This window comes from Corvus hawaiiensis, chromosome 26 (genome assembly GCF_020740725.1).
Source record: "Corvus hawaiiensis isolate bCorHaw1 chromosome 26, bCorHaw1.pri.cur, whole genome shotgun sequence".
NCBI lineage: Eukaryota > Metazoa > Chordata > Aves > Passeriformes > Corvidae > Corvus > Corvus hawaiiensis.
The window spans coordinates 19140626-19166803 of NC_063238.1; the positions used below are offsets into that span (position 1 = coordinate 19140626).

At 39.9% G+C, this 26178-nt stretch overlaps 2 protein-coding genes and 1 long non-coding RNA gene across 11 annotated transcripts in view; 2 read left to right on the plus strand and 1 right to left on the minus strand.

Moving 5' to 3' along the window:
• Positions 1 to 332: 332 nt before the first annotated feature.
• On the plus strand, positions 333 to 20414 carry RIPK2 (receptor interacting serine/threonine kinase 2). The gene is made up of 11 exons (XM_048286358.1): positions 333 to 571; positions 3771 to 3924; positions 5088 to 5243; positions 7524 to 7681; positions 10728 to 10777; positions 11126 to 11287; positions 13334 to 13419; positions 13616 to 13705; positions 14528 to 14633; positions 18485 to 18664; positions 19813 to 20414. The coding sequence occupies exons 1-11, from the start codon at positions 381 to 383 to the stop codon at positions 20136 to 20138; spliced, it is 1659 nt and encodes a 552-aa protein (XP_048142315.1). The 5' UTR covers positions 333 to 380; the 3' UTR covers positions 20139 to 20414.
• Positions 18976 to 26063, minus strand: LOC125316936. Its single transcript, XR_007199917.1, has 2 exons — positions 25958 to 26063; positions 18976 to 19141 (listed from the first exon to the last, which is right to left on the minus strand). It is a non-coding gene; the product is annotated as an uncharacterized LOC125316936 (long non-coding RNA).
• The window catches only part of LOC125316932 (Y+L amino acid transporter 2-like), a 35062-nt gene continuing 32938 nt past the window's right edge, over positions 24055 to 26178 (plus strand). For 2 of the 9 annotated variants that reach the window (XM_048286347.1, XM_048286348.1), the window contains exons 1-2: positions 24056 to 24599; positions 24793 to 25160. The gene's annotated coding sequence lies outside the window, so the exon portion shown is untranslated. Of the gene's footprint in view, positions 24600 to 24792; positions 25161 to 25658; positions 25794 to 25852; positions 25964 to 26178 lie in introns of those variants that run through there. The other 7 variants (XM_048286351.1, XM_048286352.1, XM_048286349.1 and 4 more) reach the window with 6 other exon arrangements.

Sequence of the window (26178 nt, forward strand, 5' to 3'; positions counted from 1 at the left end):
GAGGGGGATGCCTCCTCCTCTCCGGCGCACGGGATGCTCCCCACCAGGACCCCCTTCGGACGACGGATGCTCCATCCATGGCCCGAGGGATGCGCCCCGCCATAGCGCTCCCGCGGCTGCCGAAGAGCGCGGCTGCTGCGCCGGCACCGCTCTCCAGGGCACCACGCTCCCTCGGCTCGCTCCTCCCATCGCGCCTGCTCCGCCTTCCCCAGCCCGTGAGCCGTGGGACTGTGCTTCTTTCCCAGAGGAAGTGGCTCGTCGGCGGGGTAGAAGGAGGAGAGCAGGCGGGGCGGGGAGGCGCGGGGGGAGGCGAGGAAGCGGGGCGAGCGGGGCGAGCGGAGCGGCGCTGCGGGCCGCGCTGCGCCCGGCCGAGTGCGAGCATGAGCGGCGGGGATGGCGGTGGGGGCCGGGCGGGCGCCCTCAGCTACGCCCTCCCCTCCATCCCCTCCAGCAAACTCCCGGACTTGCGATTTATCAGCCGGGGCGCTTACGGGACCGTGTCCGCCGCCCGCCACGCCGACTGGAGGGTCCCGGTGGCCCTCAAATGCCTGCAGGGGCCGCTGCTAGACAGGTAACGGGGTGGGCAGGGGGCCCGGCTTGGGGCATCGCCGGGGGAAGGGCCGAGCTGAACCCGCCTTTCCCCAAACCAGCCCCCGGCAAGGCGTCCAAGTGCCGGTCGAAGATGCCGGCGTGGCTTTCTGAGGTCTGTGGATCACATCCTGGTGTTTCGGTGGCAGGCTTCCTTTAATTCCACGGGGAAAGGGGATCCCCACGAGGATGATTCAGCTTGGGCCAAGAGAAAGCACGGACCGGCCCCGGAGCTTCCTCTCTTTCGATTATTGTAAAGGGGTGGTTTCGGTCTCGGTCTGTGAGACGCTACGTTGTTTCTTTTGGAGGTTTTTTCTTCTGCACTGTGCACCTTGAGCCCTCCTCAAGGTGGGATTGACAGAGTTTGGCTTCTTGCTGGGTCTGGTGGTTGCTACCCATTTTGCTGAGATATCAGCAGGATGCTGAAGTACAGTGATTACTATAGATTTGGTGTTTACATAGGGAGAGGAATGGGGAGTATACTGTTCTATCCACTAGAGATTGCTTCTAGCTTCCGGGATAAGCTTCTCTGAGACAAAGCAAAATTATTTTTCCCCCCCCCAGATCTCACAATACTGAGAGAAGCTGATTTTAAAATAATAGGCTTGTAGGCCCCCCTGTACAACTGGTATTTTCCATATAACAATCGGTTTCCCCATTTTCCAGGTACCCAAGTGGTAGCATGCTTATTACAGGAGCTGTCACTCCATGTAAGGGGACAGCAAGTTGTACTTTTTCATTCGTCTCTGTCTTATTCAATCCCCATAGTTCCAATTTGTTAACGTATCACAGCAAATTTGCCTCTTCTTACACTGTCTGAAGCCTGCCTGACTGTAAACCTTACTCTGAGTCTTATCTTGGTGTCTTCAAGCTTTATTGCCCCAGGTTTCTTTGATCTAGTTTTAGGCCCTTAGGTAGGATAGCTTCACTCAGAAAGGCTTCTAGTCTTGTGACCCAATATACTAGAATATAAGACAAGTTGTTTTAAGCTCTTTCACCACTTCTTACCCAGGTGTGTATATACACAGGCTGTATCTCTGAAATCTTGCCAGAAATGGATTCTCAGTTATGTTGTGTTTTCTGATAAGTTGGGGGGTGGGGGCAGAGTGGGTATTGTGGGGTTTTTCTTGTTTTGGAATTTTTTAAAAAATTTAAATGTCTGCTGGAATCCCTGTTAATTGGAAATACAGCATTTATCCACAGAACTCAGTTGGGAGGAAACACCAAATACTATTTTTAGCCTTGCAAGAATTTGGATTAGTGGAACATCTAACCTGTGAAATTGTGATTAAAAGGGCAAGTGAGGTAATCAAAATAATTCAGTCACCTACCATATATCATGCAAAGCCCAGAAATGCTATCAGAATACTGAAAGCTGTAAAAAAATCCATTATACCCAAGCCTCTGCTTTGTTGGTTGTATAGTAGGCAATATAAAATGCCAACCTGTAAGTGTTGTCAAGAAAAGGGATGAGTTCATGGTGCCATTAATTGCCCAAGTGGGAAGTGTGTGCTGTGCATCCCAGAATATGTATGTGACGAGCCAAAGAGCAAAGCCTGTCGGGAAGCTGTTGTGGGAATGTACTCATTCAGGCATTACTCAGTGCCCTTCTGGTACAGAGCAGACAAAGGTGAAGTGACTGACAGACACAGGAATAGACTTCAGTATGTTGCAATTTGTTTCCCTGCCACAGCTGAATCCCATCCAAATGTGCCTTACTGTCTGGGAAACCCCTAGCTTCCTCAAACCTAGTCATTTCTGGAGAGAAGGAGGAAGGCATAGAGTTTTGTCTTCCATCCCATGCTTTTCTCAAAGGCTGCCAATTTACTTCTGTCATTTCCTAGAGTTTCGTATAAGTCTTTTTCCATCACATAGATCAAAGGACCTTAATTTAATATCCATCTAAATTCAAAGTTTCCTGCTGTTAAGATCTGCAGGCTTTAGTTCACAAGGCTTCCTCTTTTCCCAGTATATCCTGGTGGCCTTTTCTTTGTGAGTGCTAAATCCACCTTGATGGATCCAGACTGCTATGAGTGCTTCGGGGTGTGGCCTGAGCTCGATGGGCACAAGCCGGCTCTCACCCCAGAGCTGTGCTGTGCACGTAGCTCGGTGCTGTGCTGAACAAATTGTGATGGGCATAGCCCTGGCCCCAGCACAGCCCTACTGCTTCTGAGTCAGACTGGCTCATATCCAAAGGATCTATCTCAAATGTGCTGTAAATGTCCTGTATTTGAATATCCTAGTCATGTACTGTACCAGTCTTCACTGGTATGAGATCTAAATCCTTTTTTTGCTGAATTATGCTTCATGGTCCAACTATCCTCACTGACAACAAACCCATTTTTTTCAAGACTATTTGAGATATAAGGCATACCAAATAGTTTCTATTTTTAGGGACAGAATCATACTCAATCTTAAATAAAACTTGACGTTCTCAAATCCATGTGCTGCAAGGTCTGAATTTGTAAAGATGCATCAAACCCACATTTATGAGGAGTTTTGAGGTAACAGAGAGGATCCACACAGTCAAATTCAGGCATCCAAACACGATGAGGCTGGTCTATTCCTGCTTCCTGTTCATCTAGGGAATGTTTTTTCCAGAGAGTGATTCAAAGCAGGGGCTCAGTTTGAAGGAATGATTTATGCAAAAACAAAGCATAGGTAATTTTTCCTTCAGAAGTTCAAAAGTGCTTTCCTTTAGCCCCTATTATTTTAGCATACATCAGAGTCCACTAAATGTAAATGGTTGGAGAATCCTGAGTATTAAAATCTCCACTCTGTAGGAGATAAATTTTGGGCCTGAGTGAAAACTCAGGGTTTGAAGATGTTTAGCAAAGTAGGACAAATGCAGCTGGTTGTTACCGTTGTGGTTACAAAGAACGATGGAAGCTGGAAGTTCTGACTGTATCCTTATTTACTGGAAACATGGATGAAATGTGTGATGGAAATAGAGAGATTTGTGTGGTACGACAAAACCAGGGAAGCTGTCTTGTCTTTGCATTTGCAGATTCTAATTTGTCTTACACTGTCTTGTTCTCAAAACATCTTAGTAGAAATGAAGAGGTGGTGGCACTGCATACAGGGATAAAAATGACAGAGAATATAGTGAACCCAGCATTTGCTTTGAGTTTCCTAGTACTGGTTTGGTAATGTATTTTATTTGTTTGCTTGTTTTCTTTAAGCGATAGAAACCATCTTTTAAAAGAAGCAGAGGTATTACACAAAGCCAGGTTCAGTTACATTCTGCCAATTTTGGGAATTTGCAACGAGCCTGAATTTCTGGGGATAGTGACAGAATACATGACAAATGGGTCATTAAACCAGCTATTGCATGGGGTAAGTGTACTTACGGTCTTCAAATACGATACTTGGCTGCTTCAAGTAGATTGCAATTTCCATACTTAATTAGTATAGTAAAGTATTTTATTTATAATATTTCACATTAAAAGACGCTCATTATCCCTAGTAGTTTTTGGTGCTCAGATAGACCTTTTGTATCTCAAAAAGACAACTAAACTCAGCCAACTTAGGTTTTGTTAAACTTTTTCCTTTAATGTTGTGACCTATAACTAGCTTTATGTTGCAGTGTTACATACAGTCACTTTAAAAATCTCAGTTGTTCTCTAATTAGATTCTGAAATACTTATGCTTGCTTCAGTCTGGCTTTCTGAAGTACTGCCAATACAAATATTGATTCTCTTTTCATGAATTTGAATATTTAAAAAAAAAAAAAGATTTTGATGTTAGTTTATAGAAGCCAAATATTGCTAACATAAACAGGTATGAATATTTCTAACAGATCTTATTCTCTGAATAAATTCTCCTGTGCTGAACTCTCAGTTGCTCCCATTAGCTTGGCCTGAACACAGACTGTTGCTATGCAAAGCTACTGCAGTTGAGTCTCAACAGCACTGAAGTCTCTTCTCCACCTTTAATCAATACACATCTCGTGCCTTAGAGAGCTCAACTGTGTATTTTTCATAAAGGCATTAGTGCCAATACAACTTTTAAGATTTCAGTTGAGTTTTACTGCATTTTTCTTGCTGTATTATTATTTATAAAGGTAGTATTTTGTGCATAGTTTCAATACAGCGTTTTTATTCCCCAATGTCAATTGAGGATATGATTGCCATTCTTTGTGAAGGACTCATAAATTGTGGGTTGCAAGTTTCATGCAAAAGTTCATCTGTAATTCATATTTCCATGTGAATGAGTAATGTAGCAAATTTTCAACATCATATATAGCAGTCATGAACTATTATGTGAATGTTAGCAAATGGAAACATAGCACTGCATAATTATTATTTTTTAATAATGTTTGTTTTAACAGCTAATGAGTCTTAATGCTCTGTTACAGTTTTTTAAGGAGTTTGTGTAATGTATGTTTTGAAAGATTACTGCATGCCCAAGTCACTTTCTTCTTCTTATAAAATAAGTCTTTGTGTGTGCTGTTAGGTCAGAACAGAGGATATTCTCATTTTGTGGTTTTATCTTGGCAGAAAGATGTATATCCTGACATTCCCTGGTGCCTGAGATTCCGCATTCTTTATGAAATTGCTTTGGGAGTAAACTATTTGCACAACATGAATCCTCCATTGCTGCACCATGACTTAAAAACCCAGAACATTTTGCTGGATGATGAGTTTCATGTAAAGGTAGGGTTATTTAATTCTTGTGTTCTTCAGCATCCTGAATGAGTGAAAGTGTTTTCATTATTGTAGAGGAGGAAGGGTGAGGTTGTGGCCACACGGATGTAACTGTATGGTGGACTTTTTCTTCTATCCTTGCAGACAGAACTTTAGAGTTTTTCTTTTGAAAACTCTGTATTAATCAGTTGTGGATTTAACCTATCTGAAAAGACCAGAAAGATAGAATTTGGGCTGTTTCTGCTATAGCAGTAGCTGATACTCAATAGTGGTGACACTTTTTTGTTAGCATTCCAAGGGTAGCTACATCTGGCCCTTTCTGAGAAGAAAATAGAAAGTGTTCCTGCCCGAGATGCTCTGACAAGTTACTTCTGATAGGCAGAAGGTCAAATTCAAATGTTAAGGCTCCATTTGATACTTGTCATGCAATATGGACATATCTATTCTGTTGGTGTAATATAAGAACAGAAAAAACATGCCTGCAGAATCTTACCATGTTGGAAGGTGGTTTTTGTGAAGCTCCTTAGAACAAGCAAACATACATACAGAAGTATCAGTAGTTTAAAACTTTAATTTTGCCTTTTAAAATATCACTGCCATGATGTGAAAAAGAGACTAAAAGTACTTCTGACAAAATGTTTAGGTGCTTCCATAATTGCAAGAGTTGGGTTTGTTGTTTTCATGTTCTTTTAAAAGATCTTCTGTTTTTATAATTGATAGAATATGTTACTCAAGTAACTGGAAATAAGAGATACTTTGCACTGAATTTATACTTGAAAAGTGAATGCTTGAGTTGCTACCGTAAGATGAGTTGTTACCGTAAGATGAATCTCCTTGTGAGTCCTTTGAGCAAAGACCCGCTGCTGATTTCTTCTTTCTCCGTTGCACAGAAATTTTTCTTGGCAGCAAAGTGCCTCACGTGGCTTTGTCTCCGCTCACACCCTCAGCAGGTCATACTTTCTCCCACTCAGTTGTGCTGGTATTGCCATCTCTCGAGCTTCCTGACAAACCTGATCAGGGAGCTGGTCCAAGTCATTTTTTTATTCACTCTTTTTAATCCCTAACAGCTTTGGTGTGGCCTGGTGCTCTGCCTGACCACATCTGAACAGTTTGTTTGCTGAGGCAATTGAAGGGAAGAGGTTAACTCTTGCATACCTGCCCTGCCTCCTATAAGGAGTGTCCTTAGGGTTTTTAGTGAAGCAAGATTCTCTAAATTAGTACAGTTGACAGGAAATGCAAACAAGGTTATAATGCATGCCAAATAGAAGAAATATTGCATATGTGTAAAAGTAACACCATTCACAGAGTGCTTCTGGCTGTCCCTGATCTACTGAATGAGCAAGAGTTAAGACCAGTTACAATGAGGAAGGCTTGATGAGAGTGAGTTGTAGAGAAGAAAGGTCATTGTGGATTTGGATGTATGCTCTTCAGAAAGCTTGTTTCTGTTACCTTTGTTGCCTTGCACAGGCTTCTTTGTTGAAAATTTTTGCTATTATGCAAGTACTGGACAAGTGCAGAGCTGGTAGCTGGCTGCTTATCTGTCTCCCATGTATGCCAGACACTGCAACTCAGCCAGCAAGTGTATTCTGCTAAATGTTTATCTCTCTAGCCATAACCTAATCTGACGTCTGGCACCCTGGCTCATGGATGTCTGAGGATGTAAACTGAAGTCAGTTACTTCTTCATGTAGATGAACTGTATCCTGTAGAAAGGAGCAAGGCCCCAGAGTGCATAGTAAAGAAAACACTCAGCAACTTTTTGCAGCACAGAATTTCAGAATATCAAATTTATTCATTCAAGATTAATATGTCATCGCTTTGGAAGAGAGGTGAAGTGCCCTAAAATTTTTCTGTGAGGGGAAGTGCCTCAGGATATTGGCAAGCTGAGTTCTGTACAGCTATTATGATTTATACTAAACTTGTTCTTTCTTCACAACCAGGGAGCTACAAGTGATCAATGATTTTTTGTTTGCTTTTTTTAGCACAAGGAAGTGATTTTCTTCATGTGGCACAGCTAGCTACAGCAGATTCCTCAGCCATAGTGTACATGAGTCCTTCCTTAAAAGAATAGGATAGGGGAGTGCTATAGGGACAGCATGAGTCATGACCTGGGAATGCTTCATGGACTGGAGTGGATGTTTCCTGTTGCTAGGTGAACCACATACCTTTTGTGTGTCAGGTTAAGAGCTTTGGGTGATCCCTTCTTCTGGGCATATTTCAAGAATTTCTAACAACTGTCAGCAGATAAATCCAGTTTTTCTTCTGAGAGCAACTGATTTGACCTTTGCAGATTGCAGATTTTGGCATGTCCAAATGGCGTGTCATATCCATGTCGCAATCACGAAGTGAATCCTCTCTGCCGGAAGGAGGGACAATTATCTACATGCCACCTGAGGATTACAACCCCACTCAGAAAACCCGGGCAAGTGTGAAACATGATATCTACAGGTAACTCCTGTTGTTCTCTGGTGGGGTTTGAAATCTGAACTCAGATTGGATTTACTGAACTTAGATTTTAACATATTCTCATCAATTTTATTATTTTCAGTGATAATATCATAGTTGTATAGGCAAAATGAATGGGGAAGTAAAGAACTGAGCGATAGCTGGATTTAGTGACTCACTTATTTTGTGCTGTGACAAGTGTAACGCTCCAAAATTAAGCTGAGACTACAGAAATAGGTAGGGGAGACTGGTTTCTGTGAATGAGCATACATGTACAGACAGTGTAAGGAAAGAAGAAGGCCATTCACACCATTAAGTCAATGCATATACTCTTGTAATATGTGTAATCAAGTAACATAATTTTCAGAATGTGCTTGGGGGAAACAAGAAAATGTATTTTTGGAAAGGAGGTAGATAAAAACAGGATAGTGGGGTTGGAGAAAGTAGTTATAAGAATCTCCTTAAGGAATGATTTGCTTTATGAAAGTTGTGGTAGTTTTGTGTTGGGCAGTCCTGAGTACAAGTAATAGAATAGTAAATAGAGTGGTGGTGACCCATATAACAAAAGGATATTGCTCTGAGGATATTGGAGTTACGATTGGATGATCTGAAATGGTTTGAAGAGCTCAGAGATTACTTGAAGGATTTTGGGAGGAATTACCATATGTAAAGGAAGATTGAGGAGGCATGAACTGGCCAATCGCTGTGACAAAGTCCATCACTCTGGTGCAGTCTACCACCTTTACCTTCACTGATCTCTGACATGGCTGTATCTTGGTGAGAGATGACTCAGTCTCACAGGGTCCTACTGACTTCCAGGGAGACCACTAGTTCCCTTAATTATCCCTTACTCTTAAGAAGCACATGAAGTTCCTTGACATTCCTGTCCAAAGAATACAGATGACAACATACCTGCTCTCCTTACCCTTTGATGAGAAGATGTGGATAAGGAAAACATTGAAAAGAAAAAATAGTGTATTAAGAGGGAAGAAAGGGTGACTGGCAGCTTAATGAGTGGGTGGAGATGAAGAAGACAAATGTTTGTTAGAAAGAAAATAATATTTTCAGAGGAATAACAACCAAATGGGAGAAAATAAGAAAACACATCAGTAGAAGGGTGTACAAAACAGATAAATCAGGAAGGAAAGAGATTATGTGAGAAGAAAGAAGAGAAACTGAGACAGCATTGGAAAAAGAGATGTCCAAGGCAGAAAGACATGAAGGTGCAGAGACAGTGAAGGACCACCAGAAAGACCACACAGGAGGATCTGTGCTCGCAGTCAGAAGGGGATGCTACAAAGCAGCAATAAGAAAGGAAAACAGGAGTAGTGTAAAGGGGAATGCTGCAGTGTTGTAGAACTGAGAAAATAGTCTTTAATGGTAGAGAGATTCCAAACTGAATGAAAGATATTATTAAGTATTTGGATATTTTCTGGCTGTCTAATTAATTGATCACAGCTGAGTGTTGTTGAGATACTGAAGCTAATTTGTGAGGAAGGATCTTTCTTAAAAAAACAAATTGTTTAAACAACAGTCAAACAGCATTAACTTCTACAAAAGGGATGATTTGTTTTACCAAAAAAATCAGCCTGCATGGATTTATCAGGAATACATCAAAAGCAGACTTTCTAACAGGGAGGACTGCTTTTCTTAAAAGCTACATGAATAAATTTTATTATTGAAGAATGTTAAGATGTAAACGGAATAAATAGTTAGGAAAACTCAATTTATATGATTTGATTTTAAGCATCAGTTATTTGTTTCTTACTTCATTTTTTTGAATTCTTACTTGGTAGCTGTCGGATGGTACAGTTCTCTAAGGCAGTTAAAGGTAACCTGTATGCAAAATTTGGTACTTCTTAGTGTTGCAGGAAGGAAGCTCAGTGCGTTCGTATCAAGGGTGGGGAGCAAGCCTTAACAGCAACTGATCATGGTGATTATTTCCTGGAATGACACTGTCACAGCACTTATAAAGACTTGAACTGAAAGCATGGAAATACACACTTGTCAGCACCTTGCATGAAGTTATGGAAGCACTGAAGCTTTAGCCTGGATTGTCTTTTCTAAATCCGAATAGTGGAACCAGATACTTGAATGCAGTGCTAGGACCTTTTGGGATAAATCATGGAATAGAGCTTCATTCAGATATGGTAGAGTATGTGAGGAAAAATTGGAGAGAAGGAGAGAATTCAGTGCTGCTTTTAAATGAAATCGTCTAACCTTATTTAAATTACAGAGTTGTTTAAGTTATCTCTTATACTTTTAGTATATCCTGATGGCTGAAGAGAGTTAGCTAGTTTACTAAAGATGGGGCAAGTTTGTACTCACTCAACCACTTGCCATTCATGTTGGTGTGAACAGAAAAGAAGGTCACTGGTTTGAGTAAGCACGTGTGTTCATTCTCCTGGCGTTACTTCAGAGTAGTCTTCCCAAGAGTCTCTTTTGGAAAGTGAATGCTGTGTGTAAGTGACATCTCTCCCTATGGAGATTGTATATGTTGAAAGCATATATTGGGGGGGTGGGGAGGAAGCTGGAGTGGGCATCCCAAGCGCAAGTTCGTATGTTACCTGTCTCTGTGACACTGTGTTGGGACAGAGCTGTGGGTCCAAGCCATCCTCCCTGCTAATACCCAGCTTTCCTTGCGAATGTCGAGGAGTGTCAGTCCGTACTAGGAAGGTGCCAGAGTATTGCAATTAGGACAGAGCAGTTGGCTGTCTGGGGCTCACTTCAATTTGTGTGCTGAGATTGAAACTCCATGTACATAATTCATAATGTATTAGCAGAGCCAGGTTGATACAGATTTGGAATAGGAGTTTATATGCCGTAGATCTTTTTCTGTACTTAATAGTATTAACTAGTTCTAGCTGAAGTCACGCTCTAGTTCTCACATATTCATGTCATCATTTTAGTTAGCTATAGTCAGTCCCCTGTGTGCTTGCAGGACCATTTTACCAGAATGTTTTAAAAAAAATATAAAGCTGAGCATATTGTGTTATTAAGTGTTGGCAGTCTAAAATAACACCTTCTGTACTTTCTATACTGTAAACAGTTATGCAGTTATCATGTGGGAAGTGATGTCAAGGAAACAGCCATTTGAAGGTAAGGCCATGTCTTTTGTTAACTTATTTTTCCTGCCTTACCTAGAGGTTAAACCTGAAACTGGGGACTTCATTTTAGGGGTTACTTTCTAATAATTCAACTTGTAGGCTTGTTGAAGAACTCTTTGAAATACTTTTCAAATCAGACTCTTTTTTTAGTATCATCTTCTTTTTTAATTACACTGTTGTTTCCTAAATTAAGAATAATTTTTCATTAATTAAAAAAGAAACATAACCTTATTTTGATGAGCTGTAAATTCTATGTCTACAAACCGAATTACACGTCCTATATAGTAAGCTCTTTATATTGCATATATTTCTAATGGCTTCACAATGTCTGTTTTGACAGAAGTTATAAACCCCTTGCAGATAATGTACAGCGTGTCACAAGGACAGCGACTAGACTTGAGTGAAGGAAGTCTGTCAATGGACATTCCTCATCGAGGGCTTATCATAAGATTGATGGAAAGTGGATGGGCACAAAACCCAGATGAAAGACCATCGTTCTTAAGTGAGTTCACCTTGCATAATGAGATTTTTAAACTGCCAGATTCCTGTTGATCATGGTACTTACAGACCAAGGTTATAGTCACGAAAGGGAAGTGTTAAAAATGTCAGGAGATACATGTGCTCAGTTCTGTTGGTTATGACAAGGTGCTTGGCTGCTTCCTTCATGTCTGTAAACAAACTTCTATGAAGGGAATTATGTGTGCACCATAAAACCAGGTTGGTTATTGGAGTTTTTTGCATTTACCATCTTTTAATTTACCTGTTAAAAAGCAGCATGCTTTGTTTAACTACTTGTGTTTGGAGTTTTTTGTTTATTGTTGAAGATAATTAGGGGTTTGTAAGGGGAGGTGGGAGAAGTGAAGTATAAAATGAGTACTATGAGATTTATGAGCACACAACCAACACCAGTGAACCACTGCATATCAGATAAGTTGTAGTGACTTCAACTTGTATTTGCATCTCAGTGTAAATCTTTCACTGACACTTTATCTTTTATTGTTCCATCTCCTTTATCAAGCAAGAACTGGATTTTTTTTTTCCAAGCAAGGAAATACAGTATTTTCTAAAATAAAAAAGAATAGACACATCATGTTATTTCCATATGTATTCTTGTTTTCCTATGCCAATTAACAAAAAAAAAAAAAAAGGCAATTTAAGAGTATGGTCACACTGAAGGGAAAATTATTTGGGATATGTACTACAGTGTGAGCTAACTTGGATTTTCTTCTTAGTGCCCTGTCTGTAGTGAGATGGTCTTTGAAAAAAAAAACGCATCGCTTTTGCCTCTATTTTACTATGGTAATAAGAAAGAAGAAGTTGCGAAACTGTTGCAAAATGAAGGGAAGTAAAGCTCCCTGATGGGGAACTTAAGCAATTACCATAGCACAGGGACACTGGCACAGACACACAAGCACAAAAGCACCCGAACACCCTTTTTGTTAAATAAGCTTTAAATGCAAAAGCTCATCTAACCTGTCTGTTCATCTTACAAACAAAGGATCAAGACTGCTTATCACCATCTTTCTGCGTGTACTTGGAGTGTGTACCTACAGTTTAAATAAAATCAACAAAATTGACCATGCTAGTATTTCAGTGTGGAAAATGGCCTGCCAAACTTGGAAAACTCCCAGAGTTGAATGTATGTCTTGAAGATGCTAGTGTAAAAAAAAGTTCATGTGGAAGAATAGTGGTAAAATTGTAATAAAAATATAAGAATATATTAATAAGGATGCCATGTGATGAGTTGCTAGTATGGTAAATCAGTTTTCCTGAATCCATGGAGTTCACAGAAAAGCAGTACAATTGTGATACGCTGTCATACTTTCCTGTTTGTCTGAGCACAGTTTCAAAGAACTATTTTTATAATAAAATCATCTCAAAACGTGAAATATTTAGTATTATAAACTTCAAAGCACTGGAAAACAAGGGAGCATAGCACAGGTGGTTGTTGGCTTATTGGACTGTTTTGTGCCTCCCTGTGTGAGTATTGATTTTAACTTCTCTGACCTGCATTTGGTGAGAGTGAGGCCAGTGTCATTTGGTTTCACTGGCTGTGACAGGTCAGTGCCTTGACTACCCCATCTTCTCTGGCCCTTCCTCATGCCTTAAGCATGTATTCTGGATGTTGCTGTGTGTTTGTTTATTTTTCTGGTATAAATCTTCAACGCCTCCTCTGGAGTGGGATGATAACAACCCACTCTGAGATCTTATGGTGTTTGGTCCCATTCAGCTCATCAGGCTGGATGGGTCTGCCTTGAAACACAGCAAACTCACCAATCTCTCCATTCCATGAATGCAAGACCTGCAGTTCAGCCCAGCCCTGGATCTCTTTTGACACACAATGATCATGTGGCCAGATCAGATCAAGGTTTCTTTTGGTGGTGTGAACTGTTCTAATAGAAGCAAGCAGATTCTGCTTTAGCAGCATAAGTGGTTTGATACGTGTCAATAGACGAATTATTTTCTTAAATGTAAGAAAGACACTTTAGTAAAATGACACCTTGATTTCCACTTCAAACTATTCACCAAGTACTCTTCCCTTGTTTAGAATGTTTAATAGACCTGGAGCCAGTTCTGCGAACATTTGATGAAATAGCTATGCTAGAAGCAGTAATTCTGTTAAGGAGATCAAAGGTAAGTATCTTTTGTTACAGTCATGAATCGGTCAAATAAGTTGGTAACTTTAACTTGCTAAAAGAAGTGTAATCTCCTTTGTCATTTCTCCTCAGTCTCCTTTGTCTAGTCTTGTATCTGGTTGAAACGTGTTTGTACAGGGCTGTCATCTTGTCTTATAGCAGAAATTTAATACAGTTAAATATTTCTCTTCCAGTCAGTATATGAATCACAATGTATTTACAAGAGTGGAAAGAAAGCAAACGTGGAGCAGATATCTCTAAATATACCTCTGAATCCCGACAAGGTAAATACATGTTGCATTTGGTATTCAGCATCCTGAGAGCTTAAAGGAAGGTTAACGTGGTAAGGGAGGTTGTTCTGCACTTTACTTACCTGTGCAGTCAGGAAAGGCATAAAATGCATTACTTGAGCCAGGGTGTAACAAATGCAAAGCCATGTATGTGAAGTAAAGGGTGGGTATGCAGAAATTAGAAGGGTATCTAAATACAGGAAAGGTCTAAATATGGCATGAAGCTGTGCCAGGGGAGGTTTAGATTGGATATTAGGAAAAGGTTCTTCACTCAGAGGGAGATGAGGCACTGGAACAGGCTCCCCAGGGAAGTGGTCACAGCACCAAGCCTGGCAGAGTTTAAGAAGTGTTTGGACAATGCTCTTGGGCAAATGGTGTGATTCTTGGGGATGGTGCTGTGCAGGGCCAGGCGTTGGACTTGATGATCATGATGGGTCCCTTCCCACTCCGTGTATCCTGTGAGTCTGTGATCCCCTCAAGGAGGAATGCAGCACACAATGCCTGCCAATAGTAAGAGATTGTCTACTGCTCCCTTACACCTCCACGGAGCTTGCTTATATAGGACCATACAGATATATTTTATATTTTGATTCTTAATGCTGCTGCTTTTGGTTTTTGTATACAAAATTGCTTTCATCTTTAGAAAAATACAAGTATCGTGATCATGTAATTTCTTCTGATTTTACCGTATTTTAATTGTGCTATTTAGCATTTAGATAGCAGGGAAAACACGGTGACAGGAAGGTTCTCTGTAAAAAATTGCAACTTCATATTTGTTTAGTGTGCCTGTTCAATATACAACTGGATTTCTTTCAGCCAGCATATTCTAGCTCCATACAGTGTGATGCACTTCCACTTCGGAGCATCTCTCCAGATATATCAAAACTCAAGTCTATTCTCCAGTGTAATATCCTCTCATCAGGTGAGATACTCTTGATTTTGTGTAAATTTGTTATTGCAGCTTTACATTCCCACTGTGACATTGCATTTGTGTAGTAGAAAGTTGGGTCACTCTATGTCAGAAAGAAATGTCTTTTGTAAACTTTGTGCTCTGGGTAAAAAACAAGCGTTTTTTTAAGCTCTGATTTTCTGTTCCTGTCATGTGAGAAATCTCTACAGCTCACAGGTTCAGTTTTCCTGCTCAGAGTTGTGAGTGCAGAGTTAACAGTTACTTGTCCCTTCAGACTCCAGGCAGTTTAGTTAACTGCTTTTTTTTTTTTTTTTAAATTTGTGAGCTACTTCTGAATATAAAAAGGCTACACATTTTAAGGCATTCTAGAAACTGAGTAAACTCAAAGTTTCCAATACAGCCTGACCTCTAGATCATTTTGAATTCAATAAATAAAAATGGCATTAATAGATTGCCTTGCAAAAGTATCTGCACAGACCTTTTGTAGCTGTCCCCTTTTATGAGTAAATGTTGGCAAAATTCCCTGAGAAAACTCAGTTTTGAGGTTTTGCTGGCGTCAGAAGCCAGAAAAATGCAATGGGACCCAGGTGGAATGATTTCACCCAGTTGTGAAACTAAAACTGCATTTAAGTTTCTTCCCCTGACTGAATGCAAGAATATTTCAAAGAAATGGAGTGTCCTCTGGCATTGCAGGGACCAGGAGTATGAAAGCAGACAAGACTATTGACTTCACTGCTATAAGATAAGGACATCAAAAAGTATTCTGAGGTGCTGCAAAACCTGACATACTCTGGGTCGAGGTAGGAGAGCACAGGCAGTTTCAGCTTATGTTTGAACACATACACAATTTTGACCTTCTACTCTGTGTACTAGAAAGATACAAATACAGGAGGAATTTGGGAAAATAAATTGTGGGACTTTCAGTTTTAAGGACTTTCAGTTACTGGAGAAAATGGCAGAAAGCAAGTGCAGGGTACTTGGTCTGTGCCTCAACTAGAGCATTTATCTATACAGCATAAAAACCTCAGAGATGAAGATTAACTCATATTTACCAAGCTTAATAAGTATGTTGTGATGAATTTTAGAACATGGAGTATTAGTTTGAACATGAGCATGGACTGTAAGTGTAGTCACATAAGATAATGGTAAATACCAGCCTTTCTTGCTGCTGGTTCCTGTTATAAATTGTTGTGTCTTGCTGTGGAGGGCATCAATGAAAATTTGTTGGTACAATTAATCTGACTGATCAGCTGGTGGTCATTTTATAGAGTCATTGCTTAGACTTTATTGTGTTTATGTGTGGATACTGTGAAGCTTGTGAAAATAGTGCCTACAAAACCCTACTGCAGAAGCATTTGTTATTACTTTGCCAATAGCTGCATCAGGTAGTCTTGTAGTAGGAAGAAAAACTGATATTCCTTTTGCTTTTCAAACTCAGATGCAATTGTTTCAGGTGAAAATTCAATTCCAGTTAGCTGTTAGCAAGAGAGGAGTTTGGCATGGCACCAAGGCAGAAGTTAATGACTGTAGATTCTAGCTGATTTGTTTTTTCTCTGTGTACAGTTAGAATGCTTTTTCAGAAAATTGATTCTTCAGAGTTAAGACTTTTCTTCTACCCTTAAGCCTTTCTTTTCATCTTTCCTTTTTTTTTTCCCTTCCCTAGCCAGCTTTTCTTGGTTATTTCTTGAAATAGCTCTTTTACCTCTCCCCGTTTCATTTTTGATACAGAGAGTAATCCTTTAATATACTTTGTTTTACTAGATGAACAGAATGCACTCTTCTGAAATCCCTTTGTAAAATAAACTTCTTTATTCTCCTGGTATCCTAATTTGGCCTCCTGGTGCATGTCCTAACTTAAGTCATTGAACTAAGGCTACTTAGTAGTATGAAAGACATGAAAAACTTTTTTTTGTCTACAAAGTCCCCTTTACATAGTATACCTTAGAATTTTATTTTCCTTTCTCACAAGGTCCTTCATTACAGAATAATCTACTTAGGGGTTGTTTTTATTCCTCATCTCACTTCCAATCATTAGCCCCAGCTTGAAACAGAAAGTCTAGATCTCATATTTTTCCTTCTGAATTTCCGCCTCTGTTACTCAGGTCTTCTAGGTCACTGAGGTTCTTTTTGAGTAACTTGAGTCAACCTGTATTTTTCTGAATAACATCTGAATAACTCTCATTAGCAATTTTTTTTTTGATGGAACTGGGATTGTTTAGCCTGGAGAAAAGGAGGCTCAGAGGAGACCTTGTTCTCTGCAACTACCTGAGAGGAGATTGTGGCCAGGTGGGGGCCTCTTACCTGACAAGCAATAGCAGCAAGCAATATGATGAGAGGAAATGGCCTTGAGTTGTGCCAGGGGATGTTCAGATTGGATATCAGGAAAAATTTCTTCATTGAAAGAGTTGTCAAGCTTTGGAACAGGCTACCCAGGGAAGTGGTTGAGTCACCAGCCCTAGAGGTATTTAAAAGATGTGTAGATGTGGCACCAGGACATGGTATAGTGGTGGACTTTGCAGTGCTGGTCTCTGATCTCAAGGGTCTTTCCAACCGAAACGATTGTGTGATTTTATGATTATATTTTTTATGCTTTGGTCACTGGTCAAGGTCATTTTCTCATACCAGTACAACCCTAGTAGTTTTGTCTTTACGTTATTAAATTAAATATGTGTGCCTAAAAATGTATAACAATCCATCCTAGCACAGCTGCTTGAAATACTTTTCTGAAATGATCTTTCACTCACGGTGATTGTCTCCTAATCCCTTTTTTTCATGCAGTAGATAATATCTGCTGCTTCACACTACATACCTCTGCCCAACACACTCTCTCTTGTTCATGAAATAAAATACTAGTTACTATGATTTCTAGTCCACCATTTTTAAAATACTGAGAATGGAGTTTCTTCCACATTTTCCTATTCCTGCTCCGTGTACTTACATATTCTTCTACAGGTCAACAAAGAGCTGGGAATTCACCCTCATATTTCCCCATTGGACAGGTAATCTCGAGTTGTCCGTGGGGCTACCTCATTGTGTCTTTAGATGCTCATCTGAATTCTTGCATCTGTGGTTCTTAGTTAACATCTTAGTTATCGTGTCTTTATCAAGTGACGCTGTAAAAGTCTAATGAAAGCTATTTACAGAGTTAGGCACATGGCCTGTAGTTCATCTCTCATCAGCTGTTTGCTATCTCTTCCTTGAGTCATTCCTACTGCTGTTTTCATAACTCTCATCCTTTTCGTACTATAAAAAATCCTAAACCTAGAAACTGTTAAACTTTCCACCTGATAGAAATCCTTTTTACTTTGCAGAAGTTTACATGAAGCTTTCCTGAAGTCATACCCAGTTTTGATGGACTACAAAAAGCTTCCATTGGCATCTCACTGAATGTTGAATTCTCCCAATGCTCTTCATGTCCTTTTCTCCCACCTGAATCTTTATTTTAATATTTTCACCTTTGTCACACTGCAAACTTCATCAAAATAAATTAGTCTGCTTTCCTGCTGACTTCTAGTTACCTCTCCAAACACTCAAAGGATTTATTTTGTTCTTCTAGTCCCTACAAAAATTTTCTGTCAAACAGAGCTTTTTCATTAAAGTTCACATCTACCAGACTTATACCCCCAGTATTTCTTTAAAATAAAGCAGGACTCCAAACCCATAGTCAGGCCCTGGTAAAATATAAGGGACATAAATGTACTCAGAATTTGAGTATAAGAACTAATTTTTTGTTATGTGAAAGTAGTTGGTTTACGACTTCTCTGGTGGAATTGCTCTGAATAGTCTCTGATGGCTGTATTTTATTTGAACACACAAGTAATACAGCTTGTTCTTTTTTCTTTTCCTCCTTTCTTTTTCCTAAGACGGAAATTCTGGGTGTCTACACTCTCTCAGCAGCCAGAGCACAGATGGAAACCTCTCTGTAACTCAGAGTGCCAAAGTCCTTGTGCATCCATACAGTACTGTTCTCTCATCTGACAAGAGTATTTCAGATGCCTCAAGTTCTTCATCCTGTGTGCTGCGGTCATCACCGATTCCTTCAGGTACAGCAGACACTATTTGATTGCAAGACCCACAATAAGTGTTCTAACATTGAATATATGTCTGTGTGAAATGGAAACTAGAACTGTTATTCACCTGAGAATAACAAAATGAGAACGAAACATGTGCAAATTAAGAATGCAAAATTAAGTAATTCTGTCCTTGTAGACTTACATTACAAAGTAAGCAAGACCAGTGTAAAATGTCACCAAGTACAGGTACCTGTAGCTACTAGCTTTTTTTCTCTTCTCTTAATCAAATTCCTGCTGCCATGGGTCTTCTTTATCCTGTTCCCTTTGCTCATATTATTTCTCCTATATCCTACTGTTGGAGTAGTGCTATGGTCCAGCAGAACAGGAGAAAAACTTGGCTCGAAGTTAGTCACCTTGTTGCTTGTCACTTCTCACTTTTTAGGCTTTCCAGTCTTCCATTTACTAATGGTGAGGCAGGGAGAAGCAGCAACTGTGTCAGCATCTCACCTGTAATGATCCTTTGTGTTAGTTGAGAGCCCACTACATTATATTCTGTGCATCAAGTAACTGTTAAAAGTTAACACAAAAGTTAACAAAAAGAAACTTTAATGATGAATTATTCAGATTTTTTCTATTGAGGGGCCACACAGTAACATGCAGCTTTATAAAGATCTACTGCATTATCCCTCTTCTGGAAATATGAGAATCAACACCTTTTCATTGTGTGAAACCTCATCTTGAGAAAAATACCAGGGAAACTACAGGGATGTTTTCAGTAATCTTCAATAAAAATCCCCCTGGAAAGTGAATTCACCACCTGTCTCTTTTTAGTACAAGGTCGGGTTGAACACTGGAACAGGTTGCCCATGGAGACTGCAGAAGTACCACTTCTATCAGTTGGAGATGCTCAAAATTCAGCTGGACAAGGCCCTGAGCAACCTGAGTGATCCTTGAAGTTGGCCCAGCTTTGAGCAGGCCATTACACCAGATGACCTCCTTGAGGGTCCCTTCCAACCTAAATTATTCTGTGATTCAGATAGAACAAATACTCTAACCACCAAATTTGTCAAATTGGAACATTTAAACAGCTTTTTCTCAGCTTGTTTTTTGTTCTGTGGCAGTATTTATTGACAGACAGTTACAATCCCTTCCTTTTTTCTAATCCTTTCCAATCTCAGATTTTGTATTGGAAACTGTACAACAGAATGTAGCTCATCAGTGGATCCAAAGTAAAAGAGAAGAAATCATCGATCAGATGACTGAAGCATGTTTGAATCAATCACTGGATGCTCTTCTATCAAGATATTTACTCATGAAAGAAGATTATGAACTCATAAGCACGAAACCTACAAGGACATCAAAAGTACGACAACTGCTTGATACTTCAGACAGCCAAGGAGAGGAATTTGCCAGAATTATAGTACAAAAGTTGAAAGATAACAAACAGCTAGGACTTCAACCTTATCCAGACATTGTATCTAATTCTCAAAGACTGCATCTTTAAATCTATTCTTTCTTTATGAAACCATGTGAATATTTCTTCCAACATGGTTCTTTTTTCTATATAGTGTTTTATATATGTGCAGCTTTGTCTTTATTGTGCCTTGTAGAGTTTTAGAAATGACCCTGAGTTCATCTAGCCTGCATTTGGTGAGTGGCCAATTAATAAGTTGGAGTGCAATCATAAAGCCAAACCACTTGACGGTTGTTGACTAATTTTGTAAAAGTATTTTGTTTATACATGACAAAGAAAAACATTAAAGGTTCACCATTTTACATATTTGCTGTTTATACACATCCTTTCCTTTCACCTCACAGGATTGAGACAACTCAGCATGGCGTGTTTGTTTATCTCCTTCCATCTGCTCTTTCCCACAGAGGAGGGAAGAAAAATCTGCGTGCTCTATTCCAGGGCTATTCTGCTGTGTGTATAATAAACTTTCTTCCTTAAGCCATGCTGGTGTACATACCCGGGAAGAGTGGTAGGTGGGAGGAAATTTACATTGAGTTTTTACAGGATTTCAGGATTTTTTATTGTTTTGTTTTGGATTTTTTTTCCCATTTTGTTGCCAGAGCAAGTGCCTCAGACCACTGCATAAGAAGAATGTTAGTTCAAAGAGGAGCCCAAGGGCAAAGAGGAAATTGTGCTTGTCTACTCAGAAGTGATATAGTAGAAGGGCTGCAGCTATAGCATTTTACATTGTGTGGTTATAACCACTTCAGCTATTTTTGAGATCATAGTAGGATTAGATCCAGAAAGAACTTAAAGAAGGGCATCCTCAGTTAATATCTCTTTAACATTTCCTTGGTCATCTGCTATGCCTTTGTCATCTGCCATCCTACCACTCCTTACCTTTGTAATCTGCCATAAATACTTCTCATGTTGCTGGATCAAACTTCTAACTCAGTTTTATTTTTGGTATTTACATAATGAACAGTAGTTGGGTATGTACAAAGATCAATCATGCCCTGCCTTGCCATGCTGGAAGTAATGTGCAGGGGTGTCTTCTGCTATGACCTGCCTTGACCTTCTCCGGATAACCTCTCTGCTGTCCTTTTTTGTCTGAAGGATGGTGCTGACATGTTGAGGCACAAATGGGGCCACCTGAGAGGAAAAGGTATGTGGTATTTTTTTCAGTTCATTTCACAAGACCTTAGTGACTTTATCCAGGTGACTTCAAAACTAGTTAAAAAATTACTGGTCTTTTTTTTGTACAGCACAGGCAGATTATTTTTGCAGGCACTAATAAATAATTACAATTTCTGCTCAGACTATCTAAAATTTGGGAAAATCCAAACTCCACATACAAGAATGGTGAAATCTACCTAAATTACCATATAAAAAGGAGCAGATAAATGAAAAATTCTAAGTGATCACTATTTCAAAACCTATGGAGATGTGAGATCTGCCCCATTTCAATGATTCAAGTTTCAGTGTGGTCATTACTAGTTGCAACAGCTTAATTTTTAAAATATCTTTATGATTTTTTGAACTGAATCACAAGAACACAATGTATGGTTTATTGGATAGGAGGGGTTTAAAGTTGTTTTTAATAAAGTAAGTTTTTGACATAAACTGGGTACTTGCCTTTTATACTGCTTCTCTCTGGAGGCTGTAAAATTCAAGTTAGATGGCTGAAACCAGGACCATGGTGCAATGAATAGCTGTGCTTTTTCTAGAGCAGACCTAATGATGTTGAGTGGTCAGAAGTCTTAGGAAAGGTGCCAGCCATGCCAGTGGGAGTTTGGTGCCAGAACTGTGTGTTTCACTGCACATCACATTTTAAGCCACATCTATTGATTATTACCATTGCTTCAAAAAGGGTTTGTGTCATGCAAGGTAGCAAAGTAACATTTCTTCAGTGTGTGTCCAAAATTCATCATGTATTAGGAACTTCCTTGAGGACCCACTGTAAGACACCTATGTGAGGGAAAAGAGCATCCTGCTGCTTTCAAAGTCTCCTTGCTGACTCTTGCCTGTCAGTACAGAACTAGGTTGGAGTCCCTTAATTACAGTGATAAATGTGGCCTATGGAGTCACATTAAGGAATAGTGCTGTCACAGTGCTGCAATCACTATGGGCTGCTCCTCTTCATGTGTCATCACCCAGGGGTGGCACAGCTGCATGAAAAGTAGTTTTCTACCCCCAGCCCTGAATATACCTGCATCTGTAATGCCATGAGCATTCTAGCCAAAGCCCAGCCTTCCAAGGAAACCCTGAGGCCACTCAGTAGAAAAACACCAGCCCATCTCCCTCCTCTGTCCTTGGACCCTGAGCCTCCCTCCGTGATGGAGTACAATCATAGAATAGTTCAGGTGAGAAGGGACCTCTGAGGGTCAGCTAGTCCAGCCCTTCTGCCATGGTCAGGGACATCTTCAACTAGATCAGGTTGCTCAGGGCCCTGTCCAGTGTGACCTTGAATGTTTCCAGGGCATCAGACACTACCACTCTGGGCAACATCAGCCTGCCCCCTCCAACATGTTAGGCACACACAGATTTCCTTGAGTGAAAGGGGGGAGGGGACAGCCACAGCTGGGGCTTGAGGGATACAGACAAAGGCATAAGGAGAATGATCTGGGGTAGGCATGAGGAATGAGAGGTGGAGGTTGTGTTCTTGGCCATGCAGAGTGAAGGGTGTGTGGAGGTGGCAGACATGAGAGTCAGTATGAGCTAAAGTCTGACACTGCTCTTGTTTTTGAGTTGTTTAAACAGTATTTTGTACATTCCTCACTTCTTCATGGCAATTCCTAACAGATTTTTCCGCTTTTTCACTCCAAGGGGAAATGCTGCTGCTGTTTCAGACTGACAGTAAAAGCTTTTCTCTGAGTTGTAACAGCTCACTGAAAGCCTTTCAAAATGTGCATGTAGAAATGTCTTTTTACATGTACACGGGGGAAAATAGAAACATAGGACTACACATATTATTTTGCACTTGTTGGCATTAGATTTTGTATGGTATTTTAGCACCTAGTCACTTAATAGTGGCTGTTCTTCATGTTCTGCTCCTATAACTGAAGTTAACATGGTTGGAAAAAGTTTGTTGGTCTGTGAACTATGTTCTGTCCTGCATCAACTTTATGGTAAAGTAGGTAAAGATCTGATTTTACCATGATGACACAAATAGTGGCCTTTGTCATTCAGTCTTGCAGCTAATGGTAGAGGGTGTTTGGCAGGGTGTTTTCAGTCAGGATTCAGTGTAAGTGCGTATGTTGTAGGTGAGGACTGTAGGGGCCTGTGCTGGCTGAGGCACAGAGGGCAGAGTTAAGGAACAGGAGGAAGCAGAGGACTTGGCAAGGGTACCACTGAGCTGTTTGCTGCAGCTGAAAATGGTATGAATGAAGAGGGTTCTGGAAATAATTGAAGTAGTCTTGTTTCCAGTGCAGAGTATGAAAAGCCTTCCTGAGCAGTAATGGAAGTGTGGTCAGGAAACCAGAAAATGCCACAGGTTTATTCAGGCAAGCATGCCTTACTTTGCTGTTCCATAAGGAAATATGCGTTTATATGTAACTAAGACACGCAGAAGAATTACTGTGAACAGTAAGTTGGTACAGGAGAAGCCTCACTACAAACATTCTTATCAAATCCTGAAATACTGTAAAAATTACTAAGAAAAACTTGTAACAAAGGCAGTCACATTCACTTCTTTATATTATCCATCTTGGTTACTTAAAGTGCAAGATTAAGTGTAATCTTCCTTGGCAAAGGAACTAGATTTTGTGTTTACAGAATAAACGTTCAAGAAAAATCCTTTTCATGCACAGTGCCTGCTTTATGATTGCTCAATGTTGATTTATGTGTTGTTCCTGTAAATCTATGGCAAATGTCCAGTAGTGTGTAACTGTGAGGGTCAGACCAATAGAAATATGGGAGGCATTAGTGAAGAAGAGGCTCTGTTTCATGTTCCAACATGCAGTTTCTACAGACTTGAAACAAAGGGCTGGGGCTGGCTCAGGAGCGGGATATATGGACAGTAAAAAGGTGGTCTGATAGCGGAGTCCCTCAGTATAACACACAATCAGAAAACCAGTTTGGTGCCCCAAATCAGAAGCAGGACAAACTCAAGTTCAAATTTCAGAGTGAAAGTAATTACGCATTCTTGAAAATATGCATTCTGAGCTTTAGGCTATAGTTTGTTAACTATATTGCTATATTGTTAACTATTGCCCTGGCAGAAGAAAAAGACTTTAAGATGACAGAGGCCGTGATTAAGGAACAGGGTGCTCAGCGTCTCTGTCCAACAAGGAACAACCTCCCTGCAAAACAATCCTGTTGCCAAAATGCTTCTTGCTACATTATTATGTACGTAACCAGAAACTTGCAGGCAGCTGGAATTGTGCAATCTTTTCAGGCAGACTTAGAGAGCTCTCATCCTTCATAGATAAAACAGCTGGAAAGCTGTTTATTCAAAGAATTTGTCCTACACCTGCTTCAAATAGGGTTTTAAGAAAGCACAGCCATTTCTGTGTAAGCATTAACTGTATAGCTGTCTCAGTCTGTCACAAAAACCATGTTTATACAAGATAGTTTAAAATTAAGAACTAGGAGGAGCACTGGCTTATAAAAGAAAGATTTGTGTTGTTTTTATTATTCCTTTTGGTTACTGTGGGTTACAGAATGGAACGTGCAACATGATTCTATGCTCCTGCTTGTTTTCTAGTTGGACTGCTGAGGCGTACTGGAGGGATATCTGTGCTTGGATTCAGATATTTGACTTTCCTGTGTGGATTAATGGTCCAGTCTGATGAAGTGCTGTTATCTGGTGCCTCAGCTCTAGTGACAAGACTCTTGACCTGCTGGATCAGCTCCTTCTAGATGCCCTTTGGCACGTGAGTACATCATTCTTCACGGAAAACAAAAATCCCAAGTTAGTACTCTTGCATTCATTAACTATTCCCTCTGCCCAGAAGATTTTATTTTCGGGATGTTTACTTGTTTCAGTGGATATTATGCTGTATACCATACTGGCTTTGCTAAAGGACATCATAGGACAACCTATTATTTCAGAAGACTAAGTGAATACACTGGGTAAATAATTTCTTTCTTTGTTTATTTTTATCTTTGATTTTTTTTAAAGCTTACCTATTAAAATAAGATCTTAACACCAGATCAGCCTGTTTTGTTTCTCATGCATCATGTCATAAATTATTATAAAAGCCACAGATCTATAATTCTGAAGATAAGAAAAATAATTGAGTTGATAAATATTTAACAATGCATAGGTTAAACTTAGAAGAAAATACATTTTTTTAAAAAACAGAAAAACATTTTATTGTTTGAAATTAAATAATATCTATGATTTTCAGTTATATACCACTCGAAAGTCTTTCTGATTTGGCAAGTTATGCCACCAGAGTAAATACCTTTGTGTAGTGTTAGTAAAAATCTCATTGTGGCTTTCTAAATCAGCAAGAAGGAATTAGACTGCATTATTGCATATTATTCATGGTTTCAGGTACACATGGATGAAGGATTTTTTTTTTTCCCAACTTTCCTTTTGTTCTATTTCTATCACAACTTTCTAAGGAATAGAGAGCAGCAGTTGCCTGCTTCTGCCTGCTAATGACCTCAGTTGAGGCTGTTTGGAGAAACCACATTCCAGGAGAGCCTTGAAAGCTCACATTGATTTTAGTATTCATACTACTGCAATAAAAATAGCAGGTAAGGCAAGGCTAAAAGGAGAGTGAGAGAAGGGGCTATTCACATACATGAGTGTTAGCTTACCCATCCCAGTGAAACAGAGGTGCTTATTTAGAGCAGCAGCCTGAGAGGCACTGTTCTATTACAGCAGCCTCTCTGCTAAAGGAAGCAAGCATATTACCTACCCTCTGGTAAGCTGTTATCTTCTCCTTTTAATACCTTCCTTGGATTTGGGCTACAGGAGCTTTTCTCTCAAAACTCCTCTGTGATTTGCTTTGGGGTGGGAATGGAGTGCTGGGGGCGGAGCAAGTTCCTCCTGTGGGAAAGCCAGTCTATGACCATAGTAATGCATTTGGACCGTGTGAATGTGTGATTCATTAAATACTTTATAAACATTGAATTTGAA